This window comes from Meriones unguiculatus, chromosome 7 (genome assembly GCF_030254825.1).
Source record: "Meriones unguiculatus strain TT.TT164.6M chromosome 7, Bangor_MerUng_6.1, whole genome shotgun sequence".
NCBI lineage: Eukaryota > Metazoa > Chordata > Mammalia > Rodentia > Muridae > Meriones > Meriones unguiculatus.
Window position 1 is genome coordinate 44,160,928 of NC_083355.1, and position 14,553 is coordinate 44,175,480.

Genomic DNA, 14,553 nt, shown 5'->3' on the forward strand with positions numbered 1-14,553 from the left:
GGACTCAGCTCTGGGCTGCCAGATCTAGAGATATTAGCACCTCCCAGGGGCCGGGGGACAGGGCAAGGGGCAAGAGTGGCCGCGCAGCCCAGGAACAGTGTGCCGGGCGAACGGAGCCCCGCAGCCTAGCCAGTGGGCGGCGCGGTTCGCCGGGGACCCCCCGTCGCGGGAAGCTCTGCGCCCGGGCGAGCTGGGCGGCGCGCCGCGGGAGCGCAGCGGCCCCTGGCGCAAGGCCTCTCGGCGGTCACCGCGGCGGGGCCAGCCCCCGAGGCGGGGCGGAGGGCGGGGTCTCGAGCGAGCGCGGCCGCCGGCGACACCCGGACAACGCGCCGGCGGCGGGCAGGGAGGGCAGCCCGGAGGGCAGCGGCCCGGGCCCGCGTGTGCAGCCTCTCTCGCTCTCCCGCAGCGCGCCGGCTGTGCCCCGGCCCCTCACGGCACGCAGCCATGGTGGGCCGGCTGAGCCTGCAGGATGTCCCCGAGCTCGTGGACACGAAGAAGAAGGGCGACGGCGTCCTGGACAGCCCGGACTCGGGGCTGCCCCCAAGTCCTAGCCCCAGCCACTGGGGACTCGCGGCGGCGGCGGGCGGAGGTGGGGAGCGCGCTCCGGTCCCGGGGGCGCTGGAGCCCGACGCGGCGGCGACCCCCGCGATCCCGGTGAGTTGCCCCGTGCGCCGACTTCTCCCTGCCCCGGCCCACCCGCAGCCCGCCCCGGGGACTCCCCGGCCCTCGCCGTCGGTGCAGCCGTCCGCCCGTCGGGACGGCGTGGCCATCGCCGGGAGCCGGGGCGGGAGCGAAGCGAGAGAGCCTGGCCAGCTGGAGCCAGTGGCTGGAAAATTGTCATCGCCTGGGAGGCGCGGGAGCCCCGGGAGAGGCGAGCCGCGGTCTCCTCCCTTCGAGGTGGCGGCCCCCGAGGCTGCCAGGCTGCGGCTCGACCGCATTCCTGCCGGGGCGGGCTGGGTGGGGCTCCCGGGACGCGGACAGGGAACCCGGCCCTCCCCACCCGGGGGCCCACGCCCCGCGGCTTTGCTCCCAGGGCGGCCTCCCTCTGCCGGGACCCGGGAAAGGGGTGTGCTCTGGGCTCCTGGCGCTGGGCGGACCAGCCTCTGGAGGACCTTCTGAGGGGTTACACCGCGAACCTTCAGGGTCCTGGTGTGCCCTTGTCCCGAATACCTAACCCAGGCCGTGTTTGCGCTTAATGAGATCAGCGTCCTCCAGGTGGCCAGGGCTTTGGAAGTATTCATCCTTTTACTGCTTTTACTTTAAACTTTTTGTAAGAAAAACACGAAGTCTGTTTTGCCCCGGGATCTGTTCAGGTGGTGGTGTTCAGGCAGAGCCGGGGAGAGACCACATCCTGCCTACTGCCTACGGTTGAAGCTCAGAGTAGGACTTAGGGATGGCTGTTGATCGCGCCTCCCCTGGGGCCGTCGGTGGCAGTGTTATTCCGAAGGACCACGGTGGCGCTTTGGTGTTGTGGGGCCTTCCTGATCTCCTGACCCTGCCCCAGCAAACACCGCCGCCGCTTCCCTTCCAAGGTGAAACTTGGTTCAGCTTGGCCTTTTAGCCTCCTCTTAGCCTGCCCTGACCACGGACCAGACACCCGCTGGTGCTTCTGATGTCGCTCCTTACACCTGACCCCTTAACTTTTTCTAAGTCCAAATGGCCCTTCCGTGCTCCACTCTGGGAGCTTTCCCCTGGGAGCTCTCCCAGACCTGTTCGAGAACCTGTGGCAGGGCTTGCGCATCTTCAGTGTCTCCTTATCTCTCATCCCTGCTGCGGACCCACCTCATCTCCCTCTCACACCTGGACGCCCAGGGACTATCCGTCTGCGGGGTGGAGGCCAGGAATGCCGGAGGAGGGAAACCAGTAGGGACACCTGGAAGACAGTTGTCTTGGGAGTGTGGGAGAAGGCTGTGGCCACACCTCATGCACTCCCTCCATCCACTGACCTTGGCTTGAACCATATCCCCTCCCCCAACCAGGACTCAGTGAACTCCATCCTAGCCCTGAAGCAGGAACCCCCTCCCCCCATTCTTTCTGCTTTTGCCTCTGTCCTGGTAACATAGCAAAGATCTCAGAGCCAGCCTTCTAGAAACATCTGCCTCCTCCTCTGTCCTGGGGGTGGGACTGCCACTTCCCCGCCCCGGCACAGATGCAGCTCTTACTCTTAAATTAAGCCACGAAAATGACAGATCTCCGAAAACCAGAGAGCACAGAGGGCTGCCAGGTCCCTCCACTCTGTGTTTATCTCTGCGCCGAAGCACTGAGGGCCAGATTCCAGCAAACTGGAATCCACAGAGTCACAGAGTCACCTGAGCGTCCCTGAGGAGTCAAAAGCTGCACCCCACACACTGAGCTTTCTGGGTGGCGGAGACAGACGTGGAGCAAAGGCACCTCTGAGCTGTGCAGTCCCAGTCACAGGAGCCCTCTGTCTTGGATGGCTGCTGCTCTGCCCCAGAGGCAAAGGAGGTGGGGAAGCAGGGGTGAATCTTTACTTTTAAGATATCCTGGAAGTGTTTTCCTTTGGCATTAGTCTTGACCTTCCGCTAATTATTGGTGAGACAACCACATTGGGGCTGGGGGCGCCCTGCATGTTTGAGGGTTCTGAAGAGTTAAGCTTGAACTGTGGGCCTTTCTCACCACAGGGCTCTGCAGCAGCCTCTGGCTGTGGCCTCAGTCCTGCTGTGGAGTTCATCATGTCAGCTTCCTCTTCTGGCTTTCATAAACCTCCGGTGATAGGAAGGGGGGCCCCCTCACCCCATCATGCAGATAAGGACATAGGATGTGTGACAGGATTCTACTGAGCACACAGAGCACATCTAGGCCATGCCCATCACTGCAAAAGAAGTGGGGGCAGGATTGATCTGGGATTTGAACCCCCTACCTTCTGGTACCCTCTAGTACAATTTCCATGCTGTGGGCCAGCTCTATCCTTTGTAGGGCCAGACTGTGGTCACCATAGGGCTCTCACAGGAGGTGCCAAGTCTCAAGCCTTCGGGGGAGTGCATGCTTTGGCCCATCAGTCATAGCTCTAACCTTTCTCTCCCCTCTCCCCAAGAACCCAGCCTCTCTGACCCACTTGCTGGCTGCCGGCTGCTCACCACGACTCTGTCCCCTGTCCTTCGGTGAAGGAGTTGAGTTTGACCCCTTACCACCAAAGGAAATAAAGTGAGTATAACCTACCCTGATATTATTTCTTAAAATTCCAAGTATGATTGCTTGCTGTTTTAAAAAGTTAATTATGAGTCTGGTGTGGTGGTACACACCTTTAGTCCCAGCACTTTGGGAGGCAGGGCAGGTAGATTGCTGTGAGTTCAAGGCCAGCTTGGTCTACAAAGAAGAGTCCAGAACAGTCAACGCTACACAGAGAAACTCTGTCTTGGAAAAAAAAAAGTTAATTATGAAAACGCAACAAAGACTATTAACAGTTTGCTTTATGTTCTTGTACTCCAGCTCATTAAGTATAAAGATGCTCCATTTACTTAGGTGTGGTCTTGCTATGTTGGGTGTGGTGGCTGGCCCAGGCAGCGGCCCTGGCTGACTTCAAGCTTAGGGTCGTTCTCTCTCAGCCTCCCGAGTGCTAGAATTACAGGACTGCAGCACCTCAGCTAGTGTAGACACTCTCTGTAAAGCTCTGCCATGCGCTCTGTGCGTGTCACAGACTGCGCCCACAGGTGCTGAAGATTTGGTTGGATATTAATTCTTCTATCCAGAAGCCACTTGTTCCCTCTATCCAACGTCGAGGTGCCGTGACCCTGCCTCACGTGATGCCACTGAGCAAGTGTTCGGGAATGACCTCACCCAGGATTATCAGGGGCGAAGAGCTGTCTTTTCATAAAAAGTTCCACGTTTGGAGACTAGGTTTTGTAGCTGCAGTCTGAGTTGCCTGAACACAAAGAGGCCTTTGATAGGGAACAGAGGGAGGCTCATCCCTGTAGAGGTGAGCCGGTAAGGCTCTTATTCCCCTGGAGCTTATATTTCTGACAAAACTGGGACATGACTTTGTGACACTGGCTCCCATCGGCGTCTTGTGACTCCAGGGAGAAGAGGCACAATGCTGGCCCTCACACGTGATGCTTGTAGAGATGCTGATATCTGTGACGCTGCAATATTAATGTAGCCATTGTAGCACTTGGATGATTCCAAAAAGATTAAACCCCCACCAGCCAGGAATGGTGTGTACACCTACAGCCCCAGCCAGCATTCGGGAGGCTGAGGCAGGAGCATGAGGAAATCTAGGGTAGGCTGGCCTACTTTGCAAGACCTCGACCCAAAAGAGTAAAATAATTGATGGTGATGGTAATGATGGTGATGATGGTGGCAATGATAATGATGAAGATGGTGATAGCGATGATGATGATGATGATGGTGGCGGTGGTGCAGCAACTGAGGGATGTAAATGACAAGTCATTTTGTGGCTATACAGATTGTAGTTGTCTTTCATTGATAGGGTCAGATCCCTGAGTCTCCCAGAGTTGGGAGGTTTCCAAACCACAGTTGAGGCAGGCCACACTCTGAAGCCATGGCTACAACCAAGTTTCTAGAACCAGCGTTCAGCAGTTCCGGAATTCCTTCTCCTTTCACTCAAGCCCCTTCATCCCACACAGCGGCCAGCTCCAGCTCGTTCCATGAAACAGCTGTGCTCAGGGATAGACGCCTTCAGAGAAGAGTGATGTCACCGCATGTTGCCTCAGGCTTCTGTCGCTGTATGAGCACAAATAGCAACTTTTGGGGTTGGGGAGACCATGAGGAGCGCTGCTTGCTAGCTTGCTCCTCCACGCTTGCTCACTTTGGTCTCTCATGCACCCTGGGAAAGGGACAGCACTGCCCACAGTGGCCTGCACCTTACACATTAATCACCAACCATGAAAATGCTCCACAGGGTTGCCTACAGGTTGAACCTCAACTGAAGTTCCTCCTTCTCAGATGACTCCGGCTTGTATCAAGTCATAAAAAAAAAAAAAAAGTAACCAGTAAGCAGCACACATGAACATGTTAGCATCCATGTATGCACGTTAAGAAGTGGCTATGTCATCTGACGGGGCCACAGTCATACATGTGGCCAGTCGTTGGCCAAAATGTCTCTGTGCTGCGTGTGACTGTCACTCCCGACAGCACTGGCTGTAAGGAGACACTTCACGCCTCTGTTATTAGGTGCCTTTTGCAAAGTGTAGGCAAATCGTTAGACTAAGGGCTCCCAGCTGAGGTGACCTCAGGGCTGCCGTCTGCTGTGGGGAACGGCAAGCTCACGGGAAACTTTGGAAGCCTGTGTGCTGCGATTCTATCCCAGCTCAGGCCTGGGGGGTTAGCTTAGGGGCAGAGTTCCTGCTTAGCCTCAAGAGCATGGTTTCTATCCTCAGCCTTGAAACTCCATCAGTTTGTCCATTTATCCATCCACCCATCCACCTGCTCTGTCATTCAGGGTCTCTATGACCTTCATCTCTACATCTTGCTTTCTTCTTCCAGGGTCTTTGGGAAGATCCAGTTAGGTCCTGTGACAAAGGTGATTGGAGTATTAAGCCTCTCATAAAGTACTCCCGTAGACTGTGCTGCTTCTCCTTGATGCGGCCAAGGTCAATGTTGGCAGCCCGGGAGCGATGAGAGGTCACGCTTGGGACCCCATGCTCCTAACTCAGAGGACAGCGTCATGCTGGCTTGTGTCACCCACAGGTATACTTCCTCAGTCAAGTACGACTCTGAGCGACACTTCATCGATGACGTGCAGATGCCGCTGGGCCTGGCACTGGCTTCCTGCAGCCAGACAGTCACCTGTATCCCCAATTGCACTTGGCGAAACTATAAGGCTGAAGTCCGCTTCCAGCCCCGCCACAGGCCCGCGCGCTTCCTCAGCACCACCATCATCTACCCCAAGTACCCCAAGACCATCTACACCACCACTTTGGATTACAACTGCCACAAGAAGCTGCGGAGGTTTCTGTCCAGTGTGGAGCTCGAGGCCACGGAGTTCCTGGGTAGTGATGGGCCCTCGGATGAATGCTGACCACAGCTAGCCACGTGGGGTTGGACCAGCTGGTCATACACCGCCCTGGTCCCAGAGCACCCTGGACGGGCTAGGGAGCAGTGCTCTTGCACATCACCCCAGCCCAGCGGAGTCTAACCTGGAGATGCCTCCAAGCCTAGCCGGGCCAAGAAGATGCTTTAAAACTCACTGCATCTTGTAATAATAGAGAAACTCGGCTCCGTTTAAAATTTTTCCAGATACTTTTTTTTTTGTTTTTTTAAGGAGCATGTATGTATGTATGTCCTGGTTGGTTGATGCAATTTCCCCAAAGTCTCAGTTGGATGAGGAAAGAAAAGACAGGCAGAAATAAAAAGAAAGGACAGTGACATCAGGGCAGGCTGAGGTGAGCTGGTCCTCCCATTTTCTGATGAAGAAAGTCAGGAAGTCTCTGGAATAGAGAAAGTGAGTTAAGACATGTTTATTGCTGGGAAAAAAAAAGTTAACCCAGGTAGATTGTGACACCCGTGTGTGCTCAGTCTGACCTGGACCATTTTCTGTTTCCGCTTCTGTTTGTTTTCCCTGTTAATCCAAAGTCTTAGGTTTATCAAAAATCTTTTTCGCCATATTAGGGGAGAAGAACAAAAACCACAAAAGGAGATTTCTTTAAAACATGAACTCTGCCTGCTCTGCCTCTGCCGGGGGTAAGCAGCTGTCCCGCCCTGGGGCACCACAGCTGCCTGGTTCCCGATGGTTGCTTCCCAGCACAGGCTCTGGGCAGCCCTCGCATGCCTGGCACCTGGTTAACACCTCCCTGGGCTTGTGTAACTCTGCTCATAGGTATTTTGGAGTTTTGAAATACTTTCCCATTTTTTAACAAGGCAAAATGTAGCAGAGGGACCTCTCTGAGAAGGATGGCATTTTGAAAGCAAGCTTTGTTAAAACACGTTTTTGGGGGGGACATCGTGGGAAAGGTTTCCAGTGTGGGCTGCCATGCCTAATGCCAGCTGCCGATAGGAAAAGGCAGATTTGGATGTGACTCGGATCATTGTGATTAAATGATTGACTTATTCTTAGGACTTTGATAGTGTCAAAACTGGGAGGAACAGGGTTAAACCCAAAAAAGCAAGAAACGTTTCTTACCATCCCAATTAAGCTAAGATGAATTCAGGAACAGGGAGTGACAATTCAAACCCCACAACCTTGCCACTGTGGTGATGGGAGACGGTTCTTTTGTATGACTGTATACGTGGAAGTGGCTATCATGGAGTCGGGTTTGACTCACAGGTGTTTCCCAGCCAACTTCAAGAGTCCGGCTGAACCAGCTACAGCAGCAGGCGCACCCCTGGCCCCGAGGGTGCTGTGCACCAGGCTGGCCCCTGCTTCCCTGCTCCTACCCCAGGCCTGGCCCTTGCTTCCTAGAACCCCCTGCCAGGCCACAGTGCGGAGTAAAGGAAGCGGCAAGCTGATTCTTATTCCAGCATTGGAAAGAACAAGCCGTACACATTTCCTTTTGACACATCCAAATCACGTCAAGTGGGTGCCAGAGGTTCTGCCTTCTGTCGGGTCTCTGGGTCTCTGAGGAGGCTTCCGTCTATCTGAGAAGCAGAGCTGAGAGCACATTGGCTTGCCTGGAGCCACAGTGGAGACCTGGCCTCATGGAAAACAGGTGCAGAGATAACGCTTTCATTTAAAGACCCAGGTGCTGTCTGGAGCCACACGCCCAGTTCCTGGGCCCTGCGGACAGCAGTGCCTGGTTGGTGGTACTTTTAGCTCATCCCCCTAGGCATACAGGTGCTGGCTTCGTGGTCCCAGCTGGCCAGGCTACCGCTCAGTTGGGGAAACGCTGGGATCCTACAAGCTCCTCAGTCAAACTCAGAGCAACAAATGCTCCTTGGCTTTGGAAAAACATTTATTGGCAAAAGTGGATTTTCTATCTGACTTCATAATGTCACTGAAGCAGCAAATATAATTTTTTTTTTTTTTTTTTTTTTGCAAATACAGTTTTAAATTAGGAAAATCACCAAGGCTGCCCCTTTGGAGACACTTGCTTAGGCTAGGAGTTCTGTCGTGGCCAGCATGGCAGGAGAAAATGTCTCTGAACACAGCAGCGTTTTAAAGGTGTCCTTTAATTTTTTTTTTTTTCTTTATTTTATTTTTTGTTTTTCTGTCTTAGAGGGATCATGGTAAGTTCAGGCAGAACGTTCTAGGTGCAGGTGGGGCCAGAACAGTATCAGTAAGTAGAAGCAAGAGGCTGTGGAGGTCTGAGGTGGACGGGAGGCAGGCTTATGCCGTTAGCTTATTCACTGAGAGCCAGCTCTATGCAGCTGTTTGAATCTTCTCTGATTCTTCAAATCTGCCTAGAAAGCTGCAGGCCCAGAAGGTGGCCAGCACCCTGGAAGACCCAGAGCAGATTCCTGTTAGCTGGTAAATTGGAAGAAGAGATTTTCAAAACTCACTGACGGGACATTCCTGTGTGTGTGTGAGAGATGGGCTGGTTCACTGTGAAGCTTTTGCTCCCATCTCTTAAGTTATGGCTGTTGAGAGGATGTGTGTTTCTAGAGAAAGGTGGTTTTCCTTTCACACGTCTAAGAAAGACTTCACTTGAACAAGGATCTTTTCATTTGACACTTTTCCTTCTTTTAAAACTTAGAAAATACTTCATACACACCAAAAGAAAAAAAATGTTTTAAAATTATCCTTGATTTCTGTCCCGCTCTATTTTTGCTTTGTGACTTCTCCATTTAACAATAAATTATCTAATGCAGAAAGCCCGGGGATGCTTTATTTATTCATTCTGTTGCTTTGACAAGCAGGGTCTCACTGTGCAGTCCTGGCTGGCCTGGAACTCACTCTGTAGACCGGGCTGGCCTCAGACTCACAAAGATCAGGCAGCCTTTATCTCGCAGGTGTTTTTAACTAAAATCATAATGTTGGGATCAGCAAAAGGAGGAAAGCGCTTCATCTTGAGATCCCTGCCTCTCCTGGGAGCAGTGCTCATTGCTAGGCCAGCAGTCTGCCCCGCCGCCATGTCTCCAGCCTCTGCTTACCTCTTGAAAAAAAAACTGACACATTTTTATTAGAGACAGGTTCCCACGTAGCTCAGGCTAGCCTCAAATTTGCAGCCAAGGGAAACCTTGCATTCCTACCTCTGTGCCCTGAGCGTTGGGATTGCAGGCATGCACTGCCCCTGCCCCCGGCTAGACATGATATTTGGGTGAATATGAAGGTGTGAGAAGCCTTTCTCAGGGGCCGCCGGGCACAATTTTCATTAGGGAACTGGATTCCAGATTGGATGCGTACTCTTTCCTGACACTGAGTCTCCCGGGAATGTCATGACCTAGGGTACCAGGTCACTTCTCCCCACATCCCTCTCAAACTGCCACTTCACAGGAGAAATGCATGACTCAGTGGAACCCGTTGTTCTTTTCTCGGGGTACATGGCTCTGGGCTGGAACCCCCGCAGGCACCGAACAGAAAACAGGAAAGCAAAACTCCCACGGAGCCGGCTAGAGGCCTCGTGTCTACGACCTGGCGTGTCAAGGGCACAAGAACAAGGCTGTCCTCCTCATTGTCAGGGTCCCAAAATGGGGAAGTGGAGGCGGTGACACCATCGACTCTAAAAGGAAAGCTTCACACAGTCTGATGAGGGAAATAAAGCCGCAACTTCCTCTCACCGTCTTAGGAGGCATAGCTGATGCCTCAGAGCAAAAGATGATGAAGATTAGCCGGAGGAAAACAGGATTTCTGATGGGGGGCCAGCAGAAGTAACAACCTGAAGGGTGTCTGCACCCTTAGGCGTGCTCCTGGGTGGTGGGCGCAGGAAGCCTGAGCCTATAAGGCTAACCTGACTTACAAGCTGAGGACCCTGTTTTAACCCCAATGACACCCCAAATGTCCTAGGGGTTGGGGAGGTGCAGGGCCTCCCAAGAGTTTAGAGCAGGATGCATGTCCCAAGCAGGGCTTGAGAGGAGAGAGGTCAGAGAGGGGCCTTCCCAGGTTTTTGTTTGGTCTTCTGGGACAGTTTCCAGAGGTAGCCCAGACTAGCCTTGAACTTACAGTGATCCTTCTGGCTCTGCCTTCCAAGTGCTGGAATTCCAAGCTCTGCTCTGGTTTTATGGTTTGCCCCAGGCCAGAAGTGAAGGGAAAGAGTCAGTTGCTTCACAGCCTGCCTCAGTGGAGAGAGAGAAGGGTCAGGAGGGTCACCCTGCCTCTCCATTTCCTAGAGCCATGCCTAGCGTGCCAAAGTGCCACATTTTTCGGTAGCATTTTCTGTACCTCATCAGTCTTCTTGGGTAACGCCAAGAAAGGAGTGATAGGAAAGACTGAAATAGAGGTCCTTTAAGCCAGGTACGGTGGCTCAAGCCTGTAATTACCTCCCTTGTGAGGCGGAGGCAGGAGGTTCTTGAGTCTGGGCTTGGCCTGGAGTGGATAGTCCATTCCAGATCCGTCTCAAAAACGATACAGCTTGGGGAGATGATTTAGTTGGTAAAGTTTTGCTGTGTATGTGTGAGGAGCTCCCCAGTACCCATGTGAAAAGCTGGGTGCAGTGGTTCCACATCTGTAATCCTAGCTCTAGGAGCCAAGCAGCACAATCCCTACAGCTCACTGGCCAGAAATTTGGTGACTCTGCCTCGAAAAAGAAGATGGAGAATTGACTGAGAAAGACACCCAGTGTCAACCTCTGGCCTGCACACGTACATACACACACATGAATAAACACACATGAATAAGTTTGTAATAACGGACAAAAGAGCATGGAGGCTTAGAGGAGGCCGTTTTACAGACAGGTTGATGAGAGAACAGTCTAAACACAGGTGAAGACAGAATGAGCCAGAGAAGAAGGAGCCAGAAAATTAGAACAGATTGCTAGAGTTAGTTTGAGGCAAAGCAGGGCAATTCAGTCAGAGGCTGAGAGAAGCCAGATTGAATCAGTCAGCTTGGCGCGAAGTTTTGAGCCAAAGCAGCTGAGTTGAACCAGGCAGCAAGAATTCATGAAGAATTAGAAAGGGTGATCTTATTCAGCTGAAAGTCTCAGAGGCTGAAAACAGCCAGGCAGTGGTGGTGCATGCCTTTGATCCCAGCACTCATGAGGCAGAGGCAGGTGAATGTCTATGAGTTTGAGGCCAGCTTGGTTTACAGAGTGAGTTCCAGGACAGCCAGGACTACACAGAGAAATTCTGTTTAAAAAAAAAAAAAAAATCAGAGGCAGAAAACATTCCAGGCCTAGGTTAGATTGTACAGAGGTTAGAAGCTTTCAGGACTAGGCCTAGGTTAGTAGATTAAGGCAGCAAGCCTGGGAGACATTTACATTAGGCAAATAAAAGATACTTTTACAGCCTTCTGCTGCATTCCTGCTCAGATAAAAAGAAAGGCTCTGACCCTTATCTATTTGCCTTTGAGGTATGACTCAGAAATAAATACCCAGGAATCCATAGTTTCATTCCTATGATTTTTTTCTAGTCTTTCTTATTATTTTACATGTAGGGGATTGAACTCAGGGCCTCACATGTGCTAAACTTATTACAGCCTACCACAAACTGTGCCTCTAAAATTAAAATAAATCTTAAAATTGGAAGTAAAGCAAAAATGTCACTTGTATCATTTTTTTTTTCTTTACCAGTGAGATAAGGCAAGAAAAATAAAATTAGCTTGGTACGATAATTTCAGCACTTTCAAGGCGGAGGCAGACTGGCCTTGTGAACTTCAGGCCAGCTAAGGCTACAAAGAGAGATCTTGTGTCATAGAAGAAGGAGGAGGAGGAAGAGAAGCTGGGGCAGTTGTACACAGCTGTAATCCTAGCACTCAGGGAGGCAGAGGCAGTCGGATCTCTGTGAGTTCCAGGCCACCCTGGTCTACAAAGAGAGTCCAGGACAGCCAAGCCTACTGGCTTGAACCTCATCCCCACCCCTCCAAAAGAAAAAAAAAATCTCCAGAGAGAAACCACCACGAGAGGACTGCTCTTAAGATTTATTTATTATGCATACAATGTTCTATCTGCAAGAGGGCACCAGATCTCATTATAGATGGCCGTGAGCCACCATGTGGTTGCTGGGAATTGAACCCAGGTCTTCTGGAAGAGCAGTCATTGCTCTTAACCTCTGAGCCATCTCTCCAGCCAAAGATTCTAATTCTTGCATGTCGGAGTGACAAAGCGTGAAGAGACGGCTTAGCGGTTACGAGAGCTTACTGTGCTGAGGGCTGAATTTTGGATCCCAGTACATGCATCAAGTAATTTGCAAGCTTTCGGGAACACACACAAAGCTTTTCACTTAATTTTTAACATTTGTGGGCTGGAGAGATGGCTCAGAGGTTAAGAGCACTGGTTGCTCTTTCAGAGGTCCTGAGTTCAATTCCCAGCAACCACATGGGGGCTCACAACCATCTATAATGAGAACTGGCCCTCTCTTCTGGTATATATGTAATAAATAGATAAAATAAACTTTAAAAAAATTTGTTCATTTTATTTTACACGTATTTTGCCTGCATGTATGTGTGTGCACCATTTTCGTGACTGGTGCCCCTGGAGGTCGGAAGAGGCTGTTGTATCCCCTGGAACTGAATTTACAGATGGTTGTGACCAGGTGGGTGCTGGGAATCGATTCCAGGTCCTCTGCAAGAGCAGCAAGTGCTCTTAACTGCTGAGCCGTCTCTCCAGTCTGTAAAGATTTGTGTTTTAGAGGCTGGAGAGATGGCTCAGAAGTTAAGGGCACTTACTATTCTTGCAGAGGACCTAAATTTGTACCCACAACAGACAGTTTGCACCTGCATGTAATTCCAGTTCCAGCAAATCCAACACCCTCTAGCCTTCATGGGCACCTGAACCAACACACCTGGTGGCCATAAACTCCTATACATACACACACATACATCAGTGAAAGTGTCTCTTAAAAAGAAAGAATGTTCATAGCACGGAGCACGGTAGCACATGCTGGCAGCACCAGCGAAGGGGAGATGGAGGCAAGAGGATCACACGCAAGAGTTCCAGGCTGGCTTGCAACCTAAGAGTTGCATTTTTACCATCTGTGGTGGTTTGAATGAAAGTGGCCCCTAGCGGCCCATACGCTTGGTCCCAGCTGGTGGAACTGTTTAATAAGGATGAGCAGGCGTGGCCTTGTCGGAGGAGGTGTGTTATTGGAAGTGGGCTTTGAGGTTTGAAAAGCCCATGAGGTCCCAGCTAGTCTCTCTCTGCCACCAACTCGCTGGTAAGATGTAAGCTCTGAGCTACTGCGGCACTGTCTTTGCCTGCCACCGTGCTCCCCGACCTGATGGTCATGGAGTCACCATCTGAAACTGTAAGCTCCCAGCTAAATGTTTTTCTCTTATAAGCTGCATTGGTCATGGTGTCTCTTCACAGCAATAGAACAATAGACACACGGGTTTTGCGGTTCTGTTTTGGTTTTGGGTTTTTGCAGTGTTGGGAACTGGACTCGAGGCCTAACGCATGCTAGGCAAGGGAATGCACTGCCTCTAAATGGTGGTAGTGTGAATACAGTTTTTAGCCTCTACAATATGGATGATGGATCAGCATGGAGTGTGGGTGGAAAGTTTCTATTTCCTTTTGCAAGCTGTTTGCACAGAATAAGTACTTGGAGGGGGGCAGATCTTGGCTATGTCAAACCGATTGCTGCTGATGACAATGACTGTCTCCCTGTGCCTCGTAAGTGCTTTGTTTAGGCAATTAGGCCAGGCAATGGAAACTAATAGGATGTTCCCAGTGCCATCATTCTCCCCCCCTCCCCCAAAGAGTCCTCACAAAGCAAGGAAGACCCTGAGAAGTTAGCTTACATGAATTTGCTTGCTCATATTTATTTAGTGTTTATTTGGATCCAGTTGCTTTGACAAAAAAGGTAAGCATGACTACATTAAAAGATACCAAGGTGAAAGGGTAAAGGCCAGCTAGAGATACATGTGGGTGAGGCCATCACCCAGAGCCACGGGAAGGTGAGCTGATGTGAGAGCAAGCCCTGAGCTTCCCACAGGCAAGCCAGAGCAGGGTGCGGCCTGTATTTAGTATTTGGTAAAACGACACCGGCCCAGAAGTGCAGGGCTTCCGGCTGGCTGGGGCTGATCTCTGGGAGGACTCTGCTAGCACCTGCAGATGTAGCTGCAGAGAAGTCAAAGTTCTTCTGGGCTACTTCTGGTTTGGCTCTCAGGAAAGCAGGAGGTCCAAGCAGATGCTGAGCCAGAAGGCTTGAATTCAAATCGAGGCTTCTTCACCTGTTAGCGGTGTCACCTTGGGTCCCTCAGACTATAACAAGGAGAGAACAAAAGTTCTTTCCCCTCAGAGATGATGCCAGGGTTAAAGGAACTGATGTGTGCGGAGCGCTTCAAACAGTCCCAGCATGAGTTAAAGGCTTTGTAAAGTGTTTGCTTTAATTATCTTCTGGCTTGTAATTTTACTCTCAAGAATGTATCCAAAGCACTGGAAAATTTCACTAAAATGTGCATATAAGGATATTCACTGCAGAGTTGTTTAGAAACACTAGAAAAACAGGAAACCAATTAAATGTTCAGAAATGGGAAGGATGGATAAATAGCCCATCCAATGAAACACAAGCACCATCAAGTGTATTGTGGATGTGAATTTAGTGGTT

At 51.3% G+C, this 14,553-nt stretch overlaps 1 protein-coding gene across 1 annotated transcript; it reads left to right on the plus strand.

The window, feature by feature from the left end:
• The first annotated feature begins 286 nt into the window (after positions 1-286).
• On the plus strand, positions 287-8,727 carry Rflnb (refilin B). Its single transcript, XM_021635642.2, has 3 exons — positions 287-654; positions 3,056-3,165; positions 5,668-8,727. The coding sequence occupies exons 1-3, from the start codon at positions 445-447 to the stop codon at positions 5,996-5,998; spliced, it is 651 nt and encodes a 216-aa protein (XP_021491317.1). The 5' UTR covers positions 287-444; the 3' UTR covers positions 5,999-8,727.
• Positions 8,728-14,553: the final 5,826 nt, after the last annotated feature.